The sequence below is a fragment of the Ursus maritimus genome, unplaced genomic scaffold (genome assembly GCF_017311325.1).
Source record: "Ursus maritimus isolate PB19 unplaced genomic scaffold, ASM1731132v1 scaffold_8, whole genome shotgun sequence".
Classification (NCBI taxonomy): Eukaryota; Metazoa; Chordata; class Mammalia; order Carnivora; family Ursidae; genus Ursus; species Ursus maritimus.
Genome location: NW_024426996.1, coordinates 13,479,423 through 13,505,967, shown reverse-complemented (window position 1 = coordinate 13,505,967; position 26,545 = coordinate 13,479,423). Strand labels below are relative to the sequence as shown.

The 26,545-nt window shown below is 37.1% G+C and overlaps 1 protein-coding gene and 1 long non-coding RNA gene across 4 annotated transcripts; one reads left to right on the top strand and one right to left on the bottom strand.

The window, feature by feature from the left end:
* The first annotated feature begins 18 nt into the window (after window positions 1-18).
* Window positions 19-19,699, top strand: NUDT9 (nudix hydrolase 9). Of its 3 annotated transcripts, none has more exons than XM_008706184.2 (8): window positions 19-247; window positions 5,450-5,689; window positions 7,958-8,053; window positions 10,453-10,539; window positions 14,282-14,393; window positions 15,719-15,865; window positions 17,809-17,893; window positions 19,192-19,699. In XM_008706184.2, the coding sequence occupies exons 2-8, from the start codon at window positions 5,493-5,495 to the stop codon at window positions 19,368-19,370; spliced, it is 903 nt and encodes a 300-aa protein (XP_008704406.1). In that variant the 5' UTR covers window positions 19-247; window positions 5,450-5,492; the 3' UTR covers window positions 19,371-19,699. The 3 variants fall into 3 exon arrangements, with proteins under 3 accessions (XP_008704406.1, XP_008704405.1, XP_008704404.1); XM_008706182.2 differs by lacking the exon at window positions 19-247 and adding an exon at window positions 444-861; XM_008706183.2 differs by lacking the exons at window positions 19-247; window positions 15,719-15,865 and adding an exon at window positions 437-861.
* Window positions 19,371-25,170, bottom strand: LOC103676959. The gene is made up of 2 exons (XR_005833400.1): window positions 22,142-25,170; window positions 19,371-21,129 (listed from the first exon to the last, which is right to left on the bottom strand). It is a non-coding gene; the product is annotated as an uncharacterized LOC103676959 (long non-coding RNA).
* Window positions 25,171-26,545: the final 1,375 nt, after the last annotated feature.

Sequence of the window (26,545 nt, the reverse complement as noted above, 5' to 3'; positions counted from 1 at the left end):
TCAGAGCTGGTTTGCTTCTCCACGGGTTTGCCAAGGCCACATCCGGCAAAGCTTTGTCAAATTTAGCAGCTGCAGTAAACAACTTGGTAAAAGAGGAAGAGAAAAGCCTTAAGCTGACGGCAAATCTCTAAAGTACCTCCTTTTCCTGCAACCACTCATTCGGATAGGTTTAGGGACGCCCGCTGTTCACTTCATGAGCTGCCTGTAACTCCTTCCTGCCGATAAACAAAAACAAAAATAAAAACAGGTAAACAACGTTCTCTCAATCCCTTTTCTTTCTTTCCCCATTTCCCCCCTTCCAGCTTCCCACCCTCTTTCACTTTCTCCTTGCTCTGGCACTTTCTCGATACAGTTCCCTCCACTCCACCCCAAGTACGCGTGCGCGTACTGGGAGGTCGCAAAAGGTGGGTGCTGCGAAGCCGGCGCTGTTTTTGCTTTACGGCCTGGCTGTAAAGCGCTGTTACGGACTTGTGAAGTCACAGGGTCCGGGTTGCTGTTCCGCGGCATCTGGTGCTGGTAGCGTTCGCGTGGTTCGCAGATCTGGTTCCCTTCGTCTCACTGGGGCAAGCGGGGGATTACTTGGGGAGAGGTCCCGGTCTTGTGTGTTTCTGTGAAAGACGTAGATACTCCTTCCCCAGAATGGGAGGGAGGCCCGGTCCTAATGCCTGGTAGATACCTGGGGCTGCGGGGCGGACCGAGGCTGTGGCCCCAGTTAAGCGTGACCTCGCTCCGCGAAGCGGCCCGTGGGCAGCTGATGGCCGAACGCATCCTGGGAAAGACTTTAGCCACAGTGTCCCTCTCTGTGGCTTTGGCCTCTGTGACTGTCCAGTCCTCCGGCTGTTGCAGCATTCCGGCTTGCAGGTATTTCCTCTCGTATTGCTGCCTTCTGAGTCCTTGGGTTGTGGGTGGAGCAAGCGTACGGTCCTGCGGGTTCTGTAGGCTTTGCTTGCATCCCGGGTTTTTATAGCCATTTTCGCGTTTTCAGAAAGGCTGGTGGTAGTAATCTTTCTTGGTCTCTGATACTGAAATTTGCTATCCTCCATCAGTCACCGATATTAGCACTTGTTTGGATGTGGTGGTGTCCCGTGCCATTTTTTCCCCCTGGTTGATACTAAAACATTATGATAAAAATTAATACATGCAATTAGTTTAAAGATGTGAACAGTATAAATGGTGTAAAATGAAAAGTATAGGTCGTTATTCCTCCCCACCACCTCTACTTTTAAGTGTAGACAATGTATTTATCATCTACCTCTTTACTCCTGGATAAATTTAGGGATTTATGGTATCTTATACTGCCTCCTACTTTTATCCTGTTTTTTTCCTCTTAATTCATTGTTCAGTAAACACGATGTCCTAGATACTGTGCTAGGCATAGAGTAATGAACGAGTTTTATGTCTCTAAGAGTGGTTTTTAAAAAATTCTTGTTTGGCATGTCATGTTTTTGGGCAAAAGGAAATTTTGTTTGCCCCTCCCCATTTTTGTCCTGTCCTTTTTTTTTTTTTTTTTTTTTACCTCCCCCCCGCCCCAACTCTTGTGATAGCTCTTGGATCTTCTGGATTGAACCTCTTGCTTCTCTTTTTCTTTCATTTTCCATTCGTTTGTCTTTTTGTACAGTATTAGAGATTTTACTCCGATTTATATTCCAGATTACTAATTGAGACTTCAGCCCATTGCATCATCTCTTCTGTTAAATTGTCAATTTTGACAAGAACTTTTTTTCTCTAATTTCTCTTCTTAATAGCAGTCTTTTCTTATTTTATGGATATAAAATCTCTTGAATCTGTAAAAATGATAATTAAAATAAAAAATTATCTTCTGTTTCATGAATTATCTGTTATGGGTCAGTGGTTCTGTTACTTTTCAGTCCTCTTACCTTTTGTTTCTTCTCAAACATCTGGTGGACTGCGGTTATCCATTTATATTTTGATTAATGTAAGTGATAAACATTGTTTTCTCTGAATGGGAGGGCTGATAGAACATTTGCATCATATACCAGGGGACGTAGACTGGAAGGTTTCAGTTGAGTGTGTGTGAGCAGGTAGCCCCCTCCCCCCTTTCTTCCAGGCTTTACACTAGTGGAGCAAATTCTCTGCTGAGCATAGCTGCATTAACTTTATTTCCTAGTGTGAACTGTGGTGGTATTAAGCCTAAATTGTTGCTGTATTCTCTAATACCAATATTCACAATAGAGGTTCTAGTCTTTCTTTTTTTCTTTTCTTTTTTTTTTTAAAGATTTTATTTATTCGACAGAGATAGAGGCAGCCAGCGAGAGAGGGAACACAAGCAGGGGGAGTGGGAGAGGAAGAAGCAGGCTCATAGCGGAGGAGCCTGATGTGGGGCTTGATCCCATAACGCTGGGATCACGCCCTCAGCCGAAGGCAGACGCTTAACCGCTGTGCCACCCAGGCGCCCCAACAATAGAGGTTCTAGTGTCTTTCATTTTAACTTTTTGGCTTTAATCCCAGGGGAAAACATAAGTAATGCTAACTTTTTATTTGGGGAAGGAGGACAACTGATTTCCATGGTTATTGCCCACTGCCCACTTAGGACAACTGGGCCCACTATTTCAAGCTTGAAACCTCTCAGGTCACCTCTTGTAGGAATGGCATCTCTCACCCACCTTTTGGTGCATATTCGCAAATATAATTTGTTGTATTTCGGTTTGTAGGTCAGTATGTGTCCATCTACATTCTTCCTGAAATTGGTTACAGTCTCTTACTCAGTGGTGGTGTTCTAGTCTCTCTCCTTCTGTGGCTTTTGTTGCCTTTTGTACATCTTTATCTCTTTTCAGTGGGATTTGGGGAGGTAAGGAATAAACATCTGTGCTTTTTATAACATAACATAACATTGTGTGTCAACCAAATTCCAGTTAAAGTAAAATTTTAAAAATTTTAAAAAATTCTGAGTTAAAGATAAAAAAAGCCAAACTATGTTCTTTGGAAGTTACGAATACTATTTTTGATAGATGCCACTAGAACAATGTAAAATTGCTTGCCAGTTACTCTTTTTTGTTTATAAGATATATTTATTTTAGATTTATTTTAGAGAGTATGCGTGAATGGGGGGAGGGGCAGAAGAAGAGGGAAAAAGAGAAATCTTCAAGCAGATTCCCTTCTGAGTACAGAGCCAGAGAAGGGGCGCCATCCCAGGACCCTGAGATCATGACCTGAAATCAAGAGCCTGACGCTTAACTGACTGAGCTTCCCAGGCTCCCTAGTTACTCTTAATTTCTATAGTGCTGGGAACCCTGGGTGAAGTGAGGGTATATCTAGAACCAGTGACTGCTTATTGATGCCCCGAAGTTTTTAATTTTGACGTAGTCCAATTTATCTATTTTTCTTTGTTGCCTGTGCTTTTGGTTATATCCAGGAAATCACTGTCAAGTTTAGTGACATGAAATTTTCCCTGTATGTTTTCTTCTAAGAGTTTTATAGTTTTAGGTCTATGTTTGGGTCTTTGATCCATTTTGCCTTAGTGTTTACATAAGCTATAAAGGGAGGGACCATCTTCATTTGGAGTGGATATCTAATTTTCCCAGCCCCCTTTGTTGAAAAGACTGTCCTTTCCTGTTGAATAGTCTTGGCACCCTTGTCAAAAATCATTTGACCATCTATGTAGGGTTTTATGTGTGGACTCTCCATGCTATCCCATTGGTCTGTATGTCTGTCTTTATGCCAGTATTACACTGTTATGATTACTATAGCTTTGTAGTAAGTTTTGAAATTAGGAAGCATGGCATCTCCAACTTTTTCTTTTCAAGGATTGTTTTCAAGGGACTGTTTGGGGTCCCTTGTTTGTGATCTTAGAGAGAAAGTTTTCAGCCTTTCACTGTCACACCAAAAAGTGGGGTTTTTGTATATGGCCTTTAATATGTTGGGGTAGTTTTCTTCTTTTTCTTCTATTCCTAGTTTGTTGAATGTTATTGTGAAAGGGTGTTGGATTATGACAGACTTTTTCTATATCAGTTGGGGTGATCATGTATTTTTTTCCTTCATTCTGTTAATGTGTATTACATTGACTGATTTTTGTATGTTTAAACATCCTTGCATTCCAATAAATCTCAGTTGGTCATGGTGTATAATCCTTTAAATGTGCTGTTGAATTCTGTTTGCTCCTATTTTGAGGATTTTTGCATCGATGTGCCTCAGGGATATTGGTCTGTAGTCCTCTAGTAGTGTCTTTGTCTAGCTTTGGTATCAGGGTAATAATGCTGGCCTTATAGAAAAAATTTGGATATATTCCTTCTTCGGTTTTTTTGAAGAGTTTGAGGAGGATTGGTGTTAATTCTTAATGTTTCATAGAATTCACCAATGAAGCTGTTTTGTCTCAAGTGTTTCTTTGTCCGGAATAAATAAATATGGTTTTGCATCACCTTTTAAAATTATTTATAGGGATGCCTGGGTGGCTCAGTCAGTTAAGCATCTGCGTTCATCTCAGGTCATGATCCTGAGGTCCTGAGATCAAGCCCACATCGGGCTCCTTGCTCAGCGGGGAGCCTGCTTCTCCCTCTTCCTGCGGCTCGCCCTACTTGTGCTCTCTCTCTGACAAGTAAATAAATAAAATCTTTTTAAAAATAAAATTATTTGTATACCCCATTCAAATTTTACCACTTGTCCTGCAAAGAACATTTTTTTTTTCTTTTTTGGTTCAGGAACCAATCCAAGATCATTGATTGCATTTAAGTTTTGTGTCTCTTTAGTCTGGATCTATCCGAAAGAGTTCCTGCGTCTTTCATGATGTTACCAGTTGAATGAGTACACACATTTATTTTGCAAGCTGTTCCCTTGACCTGCTTCTATTCTGTATTTCCTCATGTTTTCGATTCTGTTCATGCATTTGTAAGGAATACCTCAAATATGATCACTGTGTACTTCTCAGAGTATGATATCAGGAGGCACAGGATGTTGGCTTATTTCACCATCCTAATGAGTTGGTGGTTGTCTGATCATTGATATTGTGAGAGCAGGGCAGGGGTGCTGTCATCAGTTTAGAATTCGTATATTTATCATAACCCGACTTTCAGTAGTATTTCATTACTTCTTGTACAATATAAGAACTTAGAACAGATATTTCCATTTTTTTTGTTCTTCTTTCATGCCATTTTTTGCCATACATTTTACACGTGTGTTAGATGATAGACCACTTAAAAAAAAAGTCTTCTTTTACGTTTGTTTTTATGGTTGAATTTTCATAACTTCCCCAACTTTTGTGCTAACAAAAGTAAACTTCTGTCCCTTTTTCTCAACTAAAATTCAGTGAGTAGATTCCAATTATAAGATTTGGCAGTATTTTTAAAATGTTCATATTTGGAAAATAGTTTTCTCATAGATGTTAGACTTTTATATTTTGAAATTGAAAAGTATGTTTTTGGGTCTTTGAGTTAGGTTCTTTTATTTATTTATTTTTTTTGTATTTATGTGAAATATTTTTCTTTTTTCTCTCCAGAAACACATTTTCATCCTGTGGGTTTCATCTTAGCTCGAACATCATGTCTAGTTCTAATGGCGCCAAAGGGAATTCCCACAACAAGGCTCGGACATCTCCTTACCCGGGTTCAAAAGTCCAACGCAGCCAGGTTCCTAATGAGAAAGTAGGCTGGTTTGTTGAGTGGCAAGACTATAATCCTGTGGAATACACTGCAGTCTCTGTCTTGGCAGGACCTAGGTGGGCAGATCCTCAGATCAGGTGAGCAAATTATCTGGCATTAGCTGGTAGCTGGGTGTAAGATGGTGAAGAGAATGGCTGTATTTGTAAATTACCATTTTGACAGCTGAAAAATTATTTTTATCTGGTGTTTGACTTTGTCCGAATTCAGTTTCCACATTGGCTTGAATTCTTGCTAAAGCTAGACAATCCATGTTTGCTTGTTCTTTTGGGAGTTTTATGATGATCCTTCCAAAAAAGTTAATCTGTTTTACTGTGGAGTTGTTTTATAGAATGGCAGGTGGTGGTATCTATTTCCATTTGTTCTATTTAGGTTATAGGTAGAGCATCTTTTGTGATTATTTTCCACCATAGCTAGACTTGTTTTGAAGTAGTGAAAATATTTTTCAGAATTTTTTCAGATTACTATAAATTAGAATAAAATTAGAACAGTGGGAAAAAAAATAGAAAACAAATGGATAAAGGAGAGAGAAGAAAACAAAATACTCAAGCAAAAATCCTTTGACTAAATTCATAGAAGTACATCAATTCACATTATATATATATATGTTCCTTTTAATGAATATAATGATAGAGTTTTTTAATGTACTAACTGTGAACTAGATATTGTACTAAGTGTTTTATAAGCATTATTTTATTCTTATAACTATTCTGGAAGACAGGGTTGTTATTTCTACTTTATAGAAAAACAAAACACACACACACAAAGTGGAAGCACAGAAAGGTTATTCTTTACATATGGTCACAGAGCCAGTAGATGGTGAAGCTTGGACTTGAACTCAATCTGACTCCAGAATTCATGCTCTTACCCACTCTGCTAAACTGCTACCCTGGTTTTAGATCAGTTTTATAAGTTTGATTTAATGGGCAAATTTATTATAAATGGGATTATTTAGTCAGGTAAGTAAAAAACATTGCTAGTTAGATCCAGTATTAGTTCATTAGGTTAAACTTTACCATGGTCTTACTGCTGTGACTTGATTTTGACGTATAGTTTTCTTATTTTATCTGAAGATATGTTGGTAACTTTGTAACAGTTCTTGGATTATTAATTAATCATGAAGCTAACCTGTGGAGAAATTAGTAGCTTCCGTGAATTCTACTTCCCCCATTTGAGGGTATTTTACATAAATATCATATACAATTAAAATTAATGATGTTGGCAAGGGTACTATATTATGTAAACAGAGGAAGATTGAGTACATTTTCTTATTTTTTCATTCAGCTTATTTTTTAAGAGTTGAATTTATGTTACCATCTAAGTCAAGCTTTAGTACTAACATTAATATTTCAATTATGATTAGGTTTGTGCTTTTTTTCCCCCTTAGGTGAATTTCTAGAGTTCAAAAGCATTGTCTCTGGTTTTATAATTTCATGATTTTTACCATTTAATTCTTTTTATTTGTGTGTTAGATGGAAGATTGGTTAGAAGTCTTGAAAAAAATGTCTGAATCATTCAAATTGGAACTATTTCCAAAATTGAGCACAAATACTTCTATGCTCACTTACTGAAATTAAAGCAAGAAAAAAGCCAAAATTTACATCAGAACTGCCTATGAACAATGTAGTGCTATGCACCTGTTCACTGTCAATGCATTTATGTCAGCGATGTCATAATGGTGAGGAAAGTAGTTTATTTATATCTCCTTTGAAAATATTTTTATTGAGGAATGACAGATGTAGTAGAGTGCTCATTTCTCACATGTGCTTCTATAGCTCAAAACAATTTTTTGTTTATATAGCTCTGACTACCATCAAGATCAAGATTTGGGACTTTTCTAACATACGACGTCTATTTTAGTCTATGTCATAGTTACTGTGGTGTTTTGGGGTAAATTCACTGTTTTGTGGGTTTACGTTGATGCAAATATTAGCTAGTGTACATTTGAGGAAATTAAAATTACTTTGATACAGTAAAAACATCAAGATAGCAGAAAGGATCTTATTTTGGGGACCACATAGGAACCACTAATTGCCATATTGTGCCCACAGACAATTCCTCCTTGCTGATAGTAATGTAGACTTTTTGTAGCATGGAGGAGGAGCTGCAGATTCTCTGCATAGTCCTTCCCAGAGGGGTTATAATACATATCCTTGTATTATAAGGTGTTTCAGTTAACACTTTTTAAGAAACTGTTTTGAATGAGTAAGATGGATTTGTAAATGAAAACTGACTCTTAAAAAATTAAGTTTCAGGAATACTTTATTATAAATGACAGATTGGCATTAGTGAGCTCTTGGTGGTATTGGGCCTTTATTTCTTATTTTACTTTGGTATTCTCATTACAGTGAAAGTAACTTCTCTCCCAAGTTTAATGAAAAGGATGGGCATATTGAGAGAAAGAGCCAGAATGGTTTGTATGAGATTGAAAATGGAAGACCCAGGTAGGTACTGGGGGTGGATATCTTACAATAATGGGTCTTCAAAGGGTAGAAAACCCAATTAACATTTATTGAGTGCTTGTATGTGCCAGACAATGTACAAAATTTATACATGTGATCTAATTAAAACATTACAAGAACCCCGTGGGTGGGTATTTTTAGTTCCATTTACAGATAAGGAGAGAGAATGTGAACAATTCGTGTACAGTAAATGGCAGAGGCAGGATTTGAATGCACTTGTTTGTAACTCCACGTTGAAGGTGGAAATAATTAATTGAGTAAATGAACAGAGAAGGGAGAGGCACCTGGCCGGCTCAGTCAGTAGAACATGTGACTCTAGATTTGGGGGTTGTGAGTTGGAGACCCACACTGGATGTAGGTATTACTAAAAAAAAAAAGAAAGAAAAAGAAAGAAAAAGGATTGTAAATTGTACGTTCAGTAGTTGTTCATTAAATTTATTAAATTGATGTCTGAAGGTAAGAATTTACCCAAATGTGAGAGTAAAAATAAAAATAACCCAAAAACTTAACATCAAAGTTCTTTCTGTACTTCTAAAAATGATTTTTATACACAACTCCAAAAATTTCCTTTTTCCTTAACAAGACAATATAAAAGTTAGGAAGAATTGTAAAAATTAGCGTGCCTCAAATAAAGATCAGAGATTTGTGGTCATAGTTCTTACCTTGAAACATGTTGTGATTTGTATTCTAAGTTCCTCAAGGACAAGGCAGTGATTGTACTCCTCTCACCATAACCTGGTTCTTCAGTTTTGCTGAATTCAGTCTTTGGTCATAACTTCACTTTTCTGTGTTATTGAATCTTTTTAAGTCGGACTTTCTTGCATTTGATTTATTCCTTGGGTTCTTTTCTGGGTAAAGTATATTAAAAGATATGTTCCCATGTAAAAGGATAGGCAGCAAAGGCAGGATAGCATGTTGTCTTAGCCAAGGGTCTGACTAATAGAAACAACTCCAGCTTGCCTGAGTCAAAAGTGAACTTCAGGGTTATAGGACCATCTCAAGGAGCCCAGAGCACAAATGCAGCTAACTTTAGGAAAGGATAGAATTGCAAACCCATCTTTGCTTTTTTTTACATGTTTCATTTACTTCTCTTTCACTACAAACAACTTTCTCTGCTTCTCAGGCTATAGGGTAGTCTATGTGTCTTTTCCATAGTTTCTCATGTACAAGGTAGAGGCTTGCTCATCTATAAAAACTAACATTGTCTCTCTTACTATTGGTTTTGATCATTTGTATTCAGAGGTGTATGGTTACATGGAATAAAACAAAGTTGTCGGCCGCCTTGCTTCTCCTTGAATTTGAAAAGTAGAATTATTGTCGCTGATGTCTTTATTTGTTAAGTCTTGCTGAAATATTTCTGAATCTAGTACAAAAACAATAGCAAAACTCATTCAGCTTGAATAATAGTCACAGGGAAGACCAGAATAAAAAGAGACGGCTGACGGAAAATTTTGGTTGTTTATTTACTTTCATGTATTGGGAGGACAGAAGATAAAATCTTAATAAGGTAAGGCTGTAGGTTACAGTATTTTACTGGTACATAATAAAAGTTGAACAATTAAGGAATATCGACTGGAAGAAAATTATGCATGAGTGTTGCTATGTTTACCTGACGGACTTTTTAACATTGGGTTGTGCTATTTGGTTAAACAGTAAGTCGGCATTTTTATAAAATTATTTTCTTTAAAATTTTGAAATCCAGACTGATACTACTACCTCATTATATGCTACAAAATATATATTATTGGTAATAAGCATGCAGAACCCATTGAGAATAAATGGACTTTTAAAAGTAACAAAAATAAGGGTGGCTGGCTGGCTCCGTTGGAAGAGCGTGCGACTCTTGATCTTGGGGTTACGGGTTTGAGCCTTGGGTATAGAGATTACTTAAAAAAAATAAACTTGAAAAAAGTAACAAAAATATTTTCATGAGAAGGGTTGTGTGAGATGGGAGTAAGAAAACGAAACGGTGAGAAAATGAACACAGTGTGGGTATCTAGAATGATAAGTCATCCTGTTGTAGAGATAGATATCTGATCAGGAGCAGACCATTCACCTGCCCTGTTGTGAGAGTCCAGTAAAGTTCTGGTTTGAATTTAAGAGTATAGATGAAAATGGAAAAAATTCTCATATTGAGAACAACTTTGAAAAATGAGATCTTCCTCCTGGTTCAAGCCCAAAGCTTACGACATGCACAAAAGAAAAGTTAAATAACAGTGTAGGGAAATACGCGATTTTAGTGCCACATATGTGATAATGCTAGTGGATTTGGGACGAGATATTATTTCCCTCTTATTGTACTTACTGCCTTCTTTTGGGCCATATCAAGTTGGGTTTAAAAAGATGAACACATTCAGTTGATTTTACGTTTTTTGTCCCAGAAATCCTGCAGGACGGACAGGACTGATTGGCCGGGGGCTTTTGGGGCGATGGGGCCCAAATCATGCTGCAGATCCCATCATAACCAGGTAAGAATGAAAAAGACATTTCAGCACCAGAAAGCCAAGTGATTGGAGAAATACGGACTGTAACTGTTTATATACACACGTGTATGTATGTTTGTGTATATGTAATGTATACATGTATGTGTGGTTGTATATATACGTGTGTGTATATATAGGTATACTTGTGAAATCTGTATTTTAAAGGGACTTTATGTGAAATCATACTGATATAAGAGTAAAGCTGTAGTTTTGTTATATGAGTAGGCTAGGCATTATCTGAACAAAGTTAACTCACTTAGTATTTACTGAACATCTGTTCACAGAATTGAGTAGGTGCTTTGGAGGATATAAAAAAATAAAAGAATCCTGAGTTTCAGCTCCCTGTCACAGAAGAGCTGTGGCTTCATTTGCGAGACGAAAGATGTGAAATAAGAAAACATGTCAAAGTTAAAAAAAAAAAAAGAAAGAAAACATGTCAGGTAACATGGGTGATACAGGATGCTTTAGAAAATTAGATGAGGGGCACCTGGGTGGCTCTTATTATTTTAAGCGTCTGACCCTTTATTTTGGCTCGGGTCATGATCTTGGGGTGGTGACATCGAGCCTGGCATTGGGCTCCGTGCTGGGCATGGGGCCTGCTTCAATTCTTCTCTCTCCCTCTCCTCCTTTTCCCCCTCCCCCCTGCAAATTAGATTAGATGTGGGTCATGATGATGGTAAACTAGAGCACCCAAGAAAGGCATTATTAAGGAGGTGGACTTGAGCTGAACTTGAAGCTTGGATAGGGGACAGCAGGAGGCCTAAGAAAAAGACTTGTAGTAATATCTGAGTGCTGAGGGCCAGTGAAATGACTGGCTTGGTTGAAGCAGATTTTTGTAGGAGAATAGTGGGTAATCAAACCTACCTAAATTTTGTGCAGTTTTATTGTGGAGAATATTAAATGCCAAGTTAAGGAGTGTGAACTGGAGTCACCGAAGGTTTCAGAACAGGGGACAGGCTTTCTCTTCCTGTGGCAGATCTTTCTGGTAGGCCAAACTGTATTCAGAAGGCCCCTTGCTGAGCATGAATCTGAATAAAGAAGGTAGATGAATCCAGTATTTAGATGTACTTGACCATCTCCATAGGGATCATCTTTCCAACATATCTGGAATATTCTGTCATCTCTGTCATCCTTTTAATTTTTTTATTTTTAGGATTTCTTCACTTATCAACTCCCTTCTCAGATGTAATTGTCACTCTCCTTTAAATAATGCAAATACCCTCAATATTTTTACTTCTTTAGTTTTGATATTTTGAGAGCCTTTCACTCTTTCAGGAGACTTTCTTTTTCTCTGATCTGAGATATAAATATGATTTCATAGTTTAACTCTAGGAAAGCAGCTAATTTTCCTTATTTTCAAGTTACTAGAAGAGGTACCGATATTTGTCCGATCTCATTCTCCTACTTGCCCTTTCAGTTCTACTGCCAAAAGAGATCTTTACTCACACCCCACCCCAGATTTATCTTTCGTGCATCTACCCACCCACCCACCTACCAGCCCTGTGTACCTACCATCGTATCTGCCTGCCAACCTACCTATCAGTTTCAAATTCCTTTAGAAGCTTTACGGTTTAAATGAAATGGGAAGAGTTAATATATTTTTATTAATGAATGTAAGTAAAAAATATTAATGACAGTATCAGTTTCTTTCCAGTTTTGGTGAGGCTGGCTAAGATCAGGAAGGTGTGAAACATTTGAAGTAGGAATGCTAGTAAGGGGTCAAGAAGAAAAAGGAAGCTAGAGACTTGAAAGTTAGCTTCTCATTAGCTTATTTTTATCTCTGGTGAACCAAATATACGGGAGTGTATGTGGTGATTGTGTTGCATTGTTTCAACATAATAGACATTTTGAGCTTAATTCTGTCATTATACAAATGAGACACCTGAAGGCTTTGAGATGGTCTAAGGCTATGGAAGAGCCCGCAGGTGGCAGAGTCTAGCTTTCAGATGTACTGTCAGGTTGATTCTCTTTGCTGCCTCAGTAATGGATCTATTAACCAGTGAATCCCTTTAAATAGATGAGTGGCAGTGGAAATGGAGGGAAGAGAAGAATGTAAGATGTTAGTTTGCCCATTTGTTTCTCACAAAACTCCTCAAAGTAGGTATTAACTTTTCTGTTTCATAGATCTGAAAATGAAGACTCACTGAGGTTAAGTGACTCGCCTAAATCTTGTAGGTCTGAAATTTGAATTGGGGGTATTTGGCTTTAGATACTGTGCTTTTTCTCTTTTATACCAGTTTTTCACTAATGAGCATCCTAGGAGTCACCTCGTCACTTTTAAAGAAAAGATTCCATTCCCTTTTCTTTCAAGTACTTCGTGATTCGGAACAGCATTATGTGGTATAGAATTTCACAGATGTCCTTGCCCGTACTCGCTAGGGCACGTGTTAAATTTTCTCTTCCCAGGTGCCTCTCCTACAGATTCTATGTGTACAACTATCTGACATTCCTTTAGATCCTTTAAAATGAAAATTTGATGCGAAGTGTTAATATATTGTGAATAAAATCAGATCAAAAGTTAATGGTGTTAACATTTTCTTTCTAGTTTTGGTGAGACAGGAAGGTGTGGGCCATCAGAAGTGGGGGGGGGATATCAATAGTATATAGAAATATCATTGATATTTAAGAAATGTTAATGAGGTTCATTAATTAAAATATATTATTTCCATTATATCAAATTTTGTTTTAGGGGCGCCTGGGTGGCTTAGTTGGTTAAGTGTCTGCCTTTCGACTCAGGTCATGATCCCAGGGTCCTGGGATCAAGCCCCATGTCAGGCTCGTTCCTCAGGCTCCCTGCTCAGCGGGAGCCTGCTTCTTCCTCGCCTCCTTTTTTGTTCTCTGTCTCACTGTCTCTGTCACTGTCTGTCTCTCTCAAATAAGTAAATGAAATCTTTTTTTAAAAACTCATTTATTTCATTGAATCTAAGCAAAGCAATGATTAGATACTAGGCTTTGTTTTTTAGTTTAGTATCAGAAGTTCAAAGTCTTTATCTTTGCGTAAGATAGTATTAGAACAGTTCTTAAAATTGGGTGTGGGGGGTGGCTGTAGGGGGGGTATAGAAGGGAAAGGGGAGATGTATCAGCATCTTTGGGAAACAGGATATGGTTAGAAGAAGTGCATTCTGAAAGGAACCATCCCCTTGATATTTATTTATTTAAAATTTTTTTTTAAAGATTTTATTCATTTGAGAGAGTGAGCGAGTGGGGGGGGGTGGGCAGAGGGAGAGGGACAGGCAAACTCTGCGCTGAGCGCGGGGCCCAGTGCGGAGCTTGATCCCATCACCCTAAGATCATGACCTGAGCTAAAATCAAGAGTTGGACACGTAACCAACTGAGCCACTCAGGTGCCCCTACACTACTTGTGATTCTTAAAAAAGGTCCTTGGACTATTTTTTTAGTTTACGCCTAACTCTAAATTCTGTTTGGCTTTTAAACGTCTTTTTTTGACAGTACTTTAAGTAGTAAAAACTATTTATATTCTGAATTTTTATTACAGAGAATACAGTACCTTTTATGGAAAGTAGATATCCGACTTGGTTCGTAACAGTGCTAAATACAGAATGTTTCTGTTACAGAATAATTTTTCTGGTAAAACTAGCTGATTTGAGGTAAACTTGTATATACTCTTGTTATAAAGAAAAATACATCTTTATAACTTTGTCTTAAGCTTGAGACAGGTCCTTTTCTTTGTTCTAAATCAGTTATGATCTTATATTACTATTTACAGGTGGAAAAGGGATGGAAGTGGAAATAAAGTCACCCACCCCATTTCTGGGAAAAACATCTTACAGTTTGTGGCGATAAAAAGGAAAGATTGTGGAGAATGGGCAATCCCAGGGGTAAGAATTAAATCAAATTAATGTTTTAAGTCCTTCTTAGTTGCTTCGTTTGCTGCAAGGTTATTTTGTGTGGATCTTATCCTTCATTTATCTTCCATTCCTGCCCGCTTAAATTAGTAGTTCTTTTGTCATTCATCACTGCAATGACGTCTCACTGTCAGTAGCAAGTATAAGATAATGCATCAAAGTTGTTAGAATTTGAGTCTAATTATAAAACCCTTAGAAAAGAACATGGACTTTGGAGTTAGACATAGGCTCGTATCTTGGCCTTTCCACTTTGAGCTGAGTATTTGGAGTTCAGACCCTTCTCTTTAAAGTAAAGATAATTGTATCTGCTTCATAGTATTACTAACGATAGCATAAAGCACCTGACATAAATTAGGTGTTCATAAATGTTGGATCCCGTTTCAGAATTCAACCTCTACTCCAAGTCCAGAGTAAAACTGTTAGCACTGTTTAGCTGAATTCTGATAACTTTAGACATAAGAAAAGATAACTTTTATTTCTTACTGTTCTTTGTAATTAAAAAAATTTCCATAATATCATCAGAAATAGTGTACTTTTTTTGCATTCATGTCAGTGTATATTGGAAGTGGCATTTTAAAATGGGTGTTTGTGCAACAGAGCTTTTTTGTTTTGTTTCATTTTTAGAGATTTTATTTATTAGAGAGAAAGAGCAAGAGACAGGGGCAGAGGGAGAAGCAGACTCCCCGCTGAGCAGGGAGCCTGACTCAGGGCTCGATCCCAGGACCCTGGGATCATGACCTGAGCTGAAGGCAGACGCTTAACTGACTGAGCCAGTCAGGTGCCCCCAACAAAGGATTGTGTGTGTTTTGTTTTTTTTTTTTAATTTAAAAAAATTTTTTTAGCAACAGAGGGTTTTATATTTTATGCCATATTATGAAATGGAGATAGTTTGATAAGAGGATGACTATACATACACTGCTGTCTGCAAGAATGGTTTTTTCCTTGTAGGATGGAAATGGACTGGAATGAACAATGGGGAGGTATTAGCTTGCTGTATTCTTTCTTACCTCCAGGCCTTCCTTAGCTGGAGTTTGGAAGGTACCAGGAAGGGAGTCTGATTGGCTCAGTTTACCATAGGCTAACCTTGGACCAGTTCTGTGGTCTGATACATGAGGAACCCCGATTGGCTGCTTCTGCTAGAATCAGATGGTTTACAGAAGAACATACCGCAGGAGAATGGGGATCATGATTATGGGCAGGTAGAACAATAAATGTCTGCTGTGTCACCCAGTAAATATTTGTTGCATGAGTTAAAGCTTACTACTTTTTATTTTCTTAAACAAAAATGTGACTCTTAGGGGATGGTGGATCCAGGAGAGAAGATTAGTGCTACACTTAAAAGAGAGTTTGGTGAAGAAGCTCTCAACTCCTTACAGAAATCCGGGGTGGAAAAGAGAGAATTAGAGGAACAGTTGCACAAACTCTTCAGCCAGGAACATCTAGTGGTAAGAAGTGGTTTTTCCTCTGAAGGATTTACCCCCATGGATTAGTGAAAATTATTTAAAAGTTCACCTGGAAACCTGGTAGATTATTCTCTGAATAAAGTGAATTAACCTGTGTATTTGAAATACATATTCATAAAGACAACTTAAATTGTAGTAGATCTTCACTGTAAACAGAGTTCTACTTAAAGTTTTATAGCCCAACTTTATGTCAGATATATTAGAATACATTTTTTTCCTCTGAATTTTTCTTTGGACTAGATGTGAGCTAATGTGAACCTCAGCTCACCCATCCATCAGAAAACCTTTAAAAAAATTTTTACGTGAATTTAGCCCTTTGAAAGGACATTTACATTTTAAATCGTGTTACTCAGAGTTTTTCTGGTTGATAACCATTTGAATCTTATGTCTGTTTTGTCTACATACCCTTTGTGATTTAAAAAAATGACCTTATAAGGAATATGTGTACTGGTGATAAGAAGAAGGGCAGTTTCTTGTCTTTTATGCTGGCTTTTGTTCCATTTGCTTTGTTTTCTTTCTAGAATTAGGATTTCTTATTTATTTATGTTTAGGTTTTTGGTCACATTTGTGTTAGATGGCTAGATCCAAATCTTTTCGTGTATTAATAGCTTAAATATTAGTCTTTACTAAATTTATTTGTAGATCTCTTTATAACTAAGAGAATCTTTGTATGTCTGAAACTATAATTACAGAAATTACTAAACAGAAAAATATTTAGAGAGCCTTTAAAAAAGTCACATGGCCCAAATGTGACTATTCCCAAATTATGAAATTAAAGTCTGTGGAGTGGAGGGTTTTGTGAATTTTTTATTTTCTCATGAGGGGGAATGGGGCGGGAGAAGGGGTAGAGGAGGAGAGAGAATCTTAAGCAGGCTCCACGCAGGGCTCAGTCCCACAACCCTGAGATCATGACCTGAGCTGAAACGAAGAGTCAGATGCTTAACCAACTGAACCACCTTGGCGCCCTGAGGGTTTTGTGAATTTTAAAGCTGACTCAAATGGTTCTGGACAATATTGTTTCCTGGGAAATTTAAAAGAAGCATATGGAATGCTACATGAAAGGTTGTGTGATATTTACATTTCTTTTACGAAAGGCGAAATAATGGAGTCAGTTATGTCAAGGGGTTTTAAAATGGAGCTAAGAGGCCTTTAGGGAGGTGGGCCTTATGCAGTTCCTCACCAGGTGGAGCCCTGAACTTTTAAACTGGGCCAAACCCCAAATACTCCAAAGACTCAACACAAACACCTGCAACTTGGTAAAGAACAGACGTGCTTAGTGACCGCCTTAGCAACCAATTATACTCAGCCACGGTCGGTTTTCTGTACCAACGCCAGCCAAAATCCCTCGTAAGCAACTTTTACAGGCACTCTCTTTTCTGTCTTTAAAAAACCCTGACTTGGGGCAACTGGGTGGCACAGTCATTAAGCATCTGCCTTTGGCTCAGGTCATGAGTCATTTTGGGATCAAGCCCCGGGTGAGGCTCTCTGCTCAGCGGGGAGTCTACTTCTCCTTCTCCCTCTGCCCCTCCCCCTGCTTGTGCTCTCTCTCTCTCTCTGTCAAAATAAATAAGTAAAATCTTTAAAAAATAATAAAAATAAAAAAATAAACACCCCTGACTTTGCACTGGGTTGCTACCCAAATCTGTGTACCCTGAATTGTAGTTCTTTGATCCTAAATAAATCCTTAATTATTGCCTCCTGACAATTTGAGCTTGGCACTTTTTTCTTACTGTGATAAAAAAATACATAACATATAATTTACCATTTTAACTATTTTTAATGTACAGTTAAGCAATGTTAATTCTATGCACACTACTTTGCAACAGGATATTTACATTTCTGATTCTAATGAAGGTAACATGCCTCGGCTCTACCCATTTGTGTTTCATTCTACACTTTTTTTTTCTGCCTGCTTTTAAAAACAGATATATAAGGGATATGTTGATGATCCTCGAAACACTGATAATGCGTGGATGGAGACGGAAGCCGTGAACTACCATGATGAAACAGGTAAACTGACTTACGTTTGTTAAACCGACTGGATAAGAGGCACTCTGATATTTGTGGAATGAATGCTCATCAAAAACAATTTGCTTTTTCAAAGCTCTTGATAGCATTGCCAAATTGTCTTACAGAGATATGCCATTTACATTCCCAACAGTGATTGAGAGCATTACTTTTAATTTTTTGATAATTATAATTATTTTAATACATATATTTATTTGTAAATATAAATATTTTCATTTATGGTTTCTCGTTTGGAGTCATGCTTAGAAAGGTCCACTTACCTTAAAAATGTAAAATGAGTTGCCAATAATTATTTTTTCTACATTTAAATCTCTAATCCCTCTAGAATTTATTTTTTTTATTTTTTATTTTTTAAAGATTTTATTTATTTACTTGACAGGGACAAGGAGAGAGAGCACAAGCAGGGGGAGCGGCAGGAAGTGGGAGAGGGAGAAGCAGGCTTCCCATTGAGCAGGGAGCCCGACGTGGGGCTCAATCCCAGGATCATAATCTGGAATCCTAATCTGAGCTGAAGGCAGACGCTTAACCAACTGAGCCACCTAGGTGCCCCTAGAATTTATTTTGACTTAAGTTTTCATACTTATTTAATATGAACTTTTTTTTTTAAGGCCAATATTCTTACTTTTTAAAGAGAAAAGCTTTCTTTTTGGTGCCTCTATTTAAAATTTAGGAACTTGGGGGGTGCCTGGGTGGCTCAGTTAAGTGTCTGACTTCAGCTGAGGTCATGATTTCAGGGTCCTGGGATTGAGCCCCATATTGGGCTCCGCACTTAGGGCGGAGTCTGCTTGTCCCTCTGCCCTTCCCCCCCCCACTAGTGCTCTCTCTCTCAAATAAATAATAAATAAAATCTTTTTTAAAAAAATTTAGGAACTTGGTTAAAATTTGGGCATTTGGAAAATTTGGAACATTCTAGTTTTTGTTGTTTTTTTTTTAAAGATTTTATTTATTTATTTGACAGGGAGAGAGACAGCCAGAGAGAGAGGGAACACAAGCAGAGGGAGTGGGAGAGGAAGAAGCAGGCTCCCAGCAGAGCAGGGAGCCTGATGCGGGGCTTGATCCCAGGACTCCGGGATCACGCCCTGAGCCGAAGGCAGACGCTTAACAACTGAGCCACCCAGGCGCACCAAGGAACATTCTGGTTTTTAATTGACTGGGCCACCTAACACAATGATGATTTAAGATTGTTTTTAGTAAGAATACTTGAAGCTACAGGATTATCTTGAAAAATAAATAGATAAATGAATTACTTTTTCTTGGTGATGTTTTTTCTTTGGTAACAGGTGAGATAATGGATAACCTTACCCTAGAAGCTGGAGATGATGCTGGAAAAGTGAAATGGGTGGACATCAGTGATCAACTCCAGCTTTATGCCAGTCACTCTCACTTCATCAAACTCGTGGCCGAGAAGCGAGATGCACACTGGAGTGAGGACTCTGAAACTGAGTGCCGCGGGTTGTAGCCCGAGTCGCTGTGGCAGCCACAGGCCAGCAGAGGGGCGCGTGCTGACAAGAAGGCGGTATCACAGAGCTCATCCTACAAGAGGGCAGGGTCGATCACTTGGAAATTATTTTACTCACTTTCAAAGCTATTTGCATTTAGAAGGTTCACATCAGAATAAAATTAGTAAATATGGTGAAATGTAACACAGAATTTTCTGCTTTCCAAGCAAAAGAAATATAAACAATCATATTTTGTATGTATTCTATTTAAGTATAGCTTAAACCAAATCTAAACAACTGATGCTCTTTGAAAAATCATAATACGAATAAAGATAAATTTATGGTCAGATAAATTTATGGAAAACTTCTGTTTTCCGTCTAGTTCTTATTTGTCAGTTCTTTTCTTTTTCTGTTGATCTTCTGGTGTCTGAAGGATGTTCCTGCCATCTAATTTATCTTTAAATTATTTGCTTCATATTTTGTTTTATGTGATCTTGCTGAAGCTAATTTCAAAATGGAAACCTTATGTATTCTTGACTTTAGAGTCATCAGTGTTTTGAGGAAATTTCAGTCACTCTTTTAGTCAATAAAGATCAAGAACAAGCTCATGTTCTCACTTTTCAAAAATTCTGAATTAAAAGATGTTTAGGAAATTAGTAAATTGATATGTTTATTTCACTGTACTGTAACTACATGTATCATAAGTGAATTTAAAAATAGATGTTCAGAAAGGAATTGAAATGAGAGAGACAGAGGGAGGTCTTTGAGAATTAGTGTTTTTTGTGGGGTTTTTTTTTTTTTTTGGATGGGAACATGAATTGGATAGGTTTCTGAGAGGCCCACTGTTAACAATACAATTCCCAGAGGAAAGGAAAGAGCTGTTGTTGTAGGTGCTCCTGGAAGCAGGGAAGAGGAAGGAAAAGAATACTTGTCTGAGCGGGTAGTTGTGTCACATTATGGCTATGAGATATCCACCCATGGTATTTGCACCTGTCAACCTAAAGTGGGGACCATCCTAATTCTCTTCATTCCAGCCGGACTACGGGTGGAGCGTCTGAAGCAAAGGAGGTTTAGGGGCTAGAGACATAGTTGTTTCCTTTTCTTCACATATTTGAAAAAGGTATTCGGTTTACGCTGTAGCTTGAGGACAGAACTTGAGCTTAAAGTAAATCAAAAGGTTTTTTATACCCCCATTTAGTGTCAATACTTTGATGGTAAACCTGAACTGCTTTTTTTCCCTTTCGTGTGACTGTAAGTTTTGCTGAGAAACATTAGAATGTTTGATTTCAGGATGTTGTTTCAGACCCTTCTGGAAGAGTGATAAGGTTTAAATATGGTATTAATTTTCTAAAATCCATAAAATCCCGGTCTCTGGGTAATAAGGGACTTGTGCTGACCAGCATGACCTGCTCCTTACGTGAGAGGTAGGATGACCTTTTCTCAGAACGAAAGAGTTGGGTTCTACTTCTACTGTTTGTCAGGAAGAGATTGCTTTTTCCTGGCACTGAATAGAATTTGTTAAATTGAAGCTGTTTACTAAAGCCCTTGAGAAAGTTTGATCAGTTCCCCGAATGTCAACATTTACTTACGTCTAATAGTGTTGAAGCATTTACATTGACATTAGATACTAGGTAATACACCATTTTTATTTAAAGAATGACTAAAGCACATGGTCTTTGGAGTTTTTCTGAACATATTATACAAAGTATGTAGAATTACAAAACTATGTAGATAGAAGTAGATAATCTTCTGATAAGTGTTTTAAATATCCAACATCACCTATAATAAGAAAAACCAGATTGAAATTTTAGTTTAAGATACTTCTGGAAGAACATCTCCTATATTACTAGGTGATATTACCTCCATATTTGCTTTTCTTATATTTTAGGTATAAGGAATACTCCTGGAATACTTTCGTCTAGATGAGATATTTAGCAAAATAGTAATAACGTACCATTTATGAGTATCTACATTATATCGCTCAGTCCTCAACAACAATCCTACGAAGTTAGGTGGTATTATTTCCATTTCACAGATGAAAATGATATTTAGAAAGATTGTCCTAAGGTTAATTCAGAAAGGGACAGAGCTGGGATTTGAATCCTGGTCTGCCTTTTTTCCTAAATTTGTTCTGTATCGTATTCCTTACTAAGGTGATGGAACTTTTATGATTTGATACTTTAAGCATACAGTTTGGAAGATTACGTATTACTTGAGTACCCCCATTATCCATAGTGATACAGCTAGAGTTTATGACTTTAGGGCCACATGTGATTTAGCTAGCATTGTTGAAATTGAAATTTTGGCCCGGAGACAGTTTATTTGGTAATATCTTAAGGATAAGTGGCAGCAACCAATATTTGTCTTGCTGGCAGGTGTTCTTAAGCTTTTGAAAGAATTTCAGGCTCAAACGGAAGCATATGCTGAACTTACATAATAAGACCGTGATTATCTAAAACCTAAATATTTGGTAGCTAACAAGGGCACTTGAAAATTCCAACCACTTTGAGAGGCTAAATGCTGTATTTTCTTACAGTATAAAAAATGGTAGTTGGTATTATACTCTAACGTATTTGTGAAGTTTTAATAAACTGATCTAAAAACACATCCTTTGAAGAAAGCATTTGTAATGAATTTAAGTAGGTTAATTACCTACTTTCATCAGTACACCTTTCATCAAACTGTTAATTTATCAATATGGACATGACCTGAGATTATTAAACTCCTAAGGTAAAAAATATTTTTTAAAATGTGTAATAGTGCTTGAAAGATATTTGGAGATTTTACTCACCGTATATAACTTCTGACATAGTTGTGAGAGAATTATTTCTGCCAAAATAAACAGTACAGATTATAGTTATTACATGAAGGTATTTTTTGCCATAATTTCTTCTTTGCTTCCACTCATGTCTCCCATCCTATGGTTATTTTATTGCTGCTGGGTTAGCACTGGTATAGTCATGTGTACTGGGAGGTATAAAATAATGTGTTTCTGTTATGCCGGAAGTGCTGATAAATTGAATCCTCAACTGGGTTTTCTGCAACGAAGGGCTTAACTTCTCCCGAAATCCGGCTTTTGATGGCCTGGTAAGAGCATTCGAAGTGGTAAGAAATACTAAATAAGCGTTTTAGAGCAGTGAAACTTGTCAGAAGGAAAGCTTGGGTGAAATCCAATTTCTTTCTCAAAATGGGACTGGGAATATTTTGACTCAGCGTCTCGCAAGGTAGATTCAAATAAATACATACTGTATATACTTTTAATTGACATTAATTCAGATATTTAAAAAAGGAATATACTTATTTTTATATATATTTTAAATGAAAACAAGTTGGGATGAGAATCTAAGTGGGAAGTTTCAAGGTTTGTAGCCTTGCCATCCAGCAAGCTGATGCTTTTGTGTTATGGAGATGTATTGCCTTGTCTTGAAATCAGGCCATTTCTAGATGTGGTAGTTTCACAGCAGACTTTTCTCACCACTACTGTGAATTGTCCATAAAACAAAACAAGCCTGAGGTAATATTTACTGTTTGAAATTTCTTAACCTAATATTACATATATTTCTGTAAGCTGAAATTTTGTCACATGCCATGGACATTATGAAAATACCTTTTCAGACCTGCAGAAATTCTGATCTAAAGAGCCTAGGGTTTATTATTCAGGAGCTCTAATTGGGGTGAGTCAGTTGGGTTTGACTCTGCCATATGCTTTTATAGTCCAGGAGAATTATTCTTACCTTTCCTGAGATTAAATGTCACTTGCTTTTATCAATAAAATCATAGAAATAAAGTCTTACCCCAATGAAACCCTAAAAAAAAAAAAAAATCTCTTTAGTCCATTAAATGGGTTTGTAGTTTATAATAGCTGAAAAATTAATATGAACTTACCCCAAGTTGGTTCAAAATAGAAGTGATTAACTATGAAAGAAGAAATATCAATGATTAGTGCTAGAGCTGTCAGTGTGTTTATTTTTTAACTTATTTTTTAACTTAGTCCACATATAAGCTATAATATTTTCAATATGAAAATCTTTGTTAAAAAATAAATTCCATTTTTAGTGCTTTATTTACATGATGTAAGATTTTAAAATGAATATACAATATCTAGATTTAAATTTCCTTAATTCAAAAAAACTGTTTTCTTGTAACTATGTTCTTGTAATTATATTCACTATATCTGAAAGGTAGGAACTTGATGTGAGTGGTTAAGAAACTTGCTGTGTACACATCCAGGCAAGGGCTGTGTTTCTTAAATTACACAAGTTCCCTATGTGACTGATTCTTGATCCAAAATTTTAGGGCAACTATGAGTACTTTGTTTCGAGGGTCTGCTTAGATGAGCAGTCCACTGGAAAAGTACTGCTTTGTAGCTTCCACAGTTCCTTCCGTTTTAATAGACCGACAACTTGCTCAGGGAATTGACCACTGAAAGAAGGTGGATCCCTCTATTTGCAGAGCCGTCCATCCCACCACATATATAAGAACATGTAAGCTGAACACTGTTCCAGTTTTCCCCTAGGCGAGAGCAATACCTGAGGTTCTGTTTGTTCTCTTAGGGGCCTCTTCCTGCTTTCTGACGTAACTAGGATCACTGGGAAAAAAAACTCATGACTATGAAGACCAGGCAGTTCTGTAGGATATTCTGTCAGACTTCTTCCCAGATGGGTTGTGGCCAACGGCACTATTTTTTTTTAAGACTTTATTTTTAAGTAATGTCTCCATTCAATGTGGTGTTCGAACTCATGACCCTGAGATCAAGAGTCACACGCTCTACTGACTGAGCCAGCCAGATGCCCCAGCCAATAATACTTTTAAAAAGTTCAGTAAAAGAAAGTATAAATAGGTAGTAAGTGTTCAGATCTGGTAATCTGAATGAGTCCTATGTCTGAGGAGTCAATATTTTCACTGGAAGAGATTTTGGAGGTAAACTATACTTTTACCCACAGTCACACAGCTAATTTAATTGTAAAGGTGAGATTAGAATCAAAGCCTTCCAACCACAGGGCAGTGGTGCTTCAGCCATGGTTGTTTTTGTTTGTTAAGATTTTTATTTATTTATTTGACAGTACACAAGTAGGGGGAGCAGCAGGCAAAAGGAGAGGAAGAAGGAGGCTCCCCACTGAGCAGGGAGCCCGATGCGGGGCTCCATCCCAGAACCTAGGATCAGGACCCGAGCTGAAGGCAGACACTTAACCGACTGAGCCACCCAGGTTTTGATGTAGAGGTGAACTTGCTATCTTTGTAATCATCAGCAATTAATCATGGAAGATAGTTTCCTAAAACATTTTTAGTTAGAAATATGCAAGAATTTTTATTTGTCATTTGGAAATGAAAGAAAGAAAAAGAAAGAAGAAAAAAAAGGAAAGAAAGAAAAAGAAAAAGAAATACTGCTTAAACAGAGTGGACTGTGGGGAGAGCAAGAGCACTTCAACTCAAGAGACTTATGTTCCTATTGATTAGACTCAGAACTATTTGACCTCAAGGTTCTGGGACACTTAAATATTTCTCAAGATGGTTGGTTTGAAATAGTCTCGAATCCTGAAAATTTTTCTCTCAGGCACACACATGATTTAGGTCTAAGTTTCTGACATCTGTACAAAATATGCATGTCCTTGATTCTAAGATACCACCAATTATAAAATGTACCATTTAGTTAATGATAACATTTTAAAGAAAAAGGAGATCTTAGAATAAATATATGTATCTAGTGTGAGGTTTGGCTTGATTTCAGAAACCGTTTAAATATGAAAAGTATGTTTTTAGAGGAAATGGACTTTTTTAGTGTTGTCTTTTTTAACTCCACTCAAGTATTTCTCCTGAGTTTTCTTTTTTCTTTTTTTTTTTTTTTAAGATTTTATTTATTTATTTGACAGAGATAGAGACAGCCAGCGAGAGAGGGAACACAAGCAGGGGGAGTGGGAGAGGAAGAAGCAGGCTCATAGCGGAGGAGCCTGATGTGGGGCTCGATCCCGTAACGCCAGGATCACACCCTGGGCCGAAGGCAGATGCTTTAACCGCTGTGCCACCCAGGCGCCCCTCTCCTGAGTTTTCTTAAACTAAGATTCTGAATAACTTATTGTATCAATAAAGGACCTCATTAAAAAGTTGAATTTGTGCATTTCAGTTAAAAAAGTATTACCTGTTGGAATTTAGATTTGATAATTTTTAATGTATTATGTGTTTATGCTAATGCCTTGTTAGTGAAGAAATAATCAAGTCTATTTCATTTCTCCTAAAGCAATTTATTCTGTTAAGTCTGTCTTTCGACTCTTCACTTTCAACCTCATCAGTGATGGAAGAGGTTGTTTTGTCGATTTATAGTTTGGATGAATTGAATAATGAATGTAGAACTGTCCACATGCATTGAGATTGTTTTTTGGCTTTGAATTTAACAGCTGTGCTTTATTTTGCTTCCAAATGGATTAGACTAATAAGGATAATAATTTTCATGGTGAACTGGCCTATCTTACATAGGGAGTTGCATGTAGTATTTTTATGAACTTTGTAGATTAACAGAGCAGATATATTTACCGTTATAAGATCAGTAAGTGTCAGGACCTAAAATAAAGGAAACATAATCAAATAATCAAGGAGTTGTAATTCAGCATTTTGTCTGTCTTGTCTGTGTTATACATTTTATATTAGCTTGATTAATGAAAACAGGCTTTTGAGAATTCTTATATTTCTAAAATCATGTCATTAAGAATCATATTCACTAATATTTTAAGTAACTCCCCCCTTCCTCCTCTCTAAACCTACTATCTCTGGAAGCATATAGTCCACATTTTCTTTTGTGGTCTCCAAACATAGCAGGGACTTCTTGAAAAGGTCATTAAACTTATGCTTACTAGGTTGGAAAAAAGACTATTCTAGGGTCTCTTCTTTATGAAAGAAAACCTTAATAATGTCATTTCCTATCACTCTACTAGGGGTATCATTAAAAAATTTAGTTTTAATACGCTATAATATACACAACTTATTTTTTGGTTTGTGACTGAATCAATCTCATCATATGTAAATTGTCTTTCCATTCAGCAAAATGCTGTCAAAAGTGAAATTTAAATAATCGTTTTATAACATGACCATAATCTTAAATCCAGTTCAAAGGATTCTAGGACAGATTCTATTTCAATAAGAATGCATTTTTCTCTCATTAATGGCAGATATAAGTATAAGATTTTAGAGGTGAAATGGACTT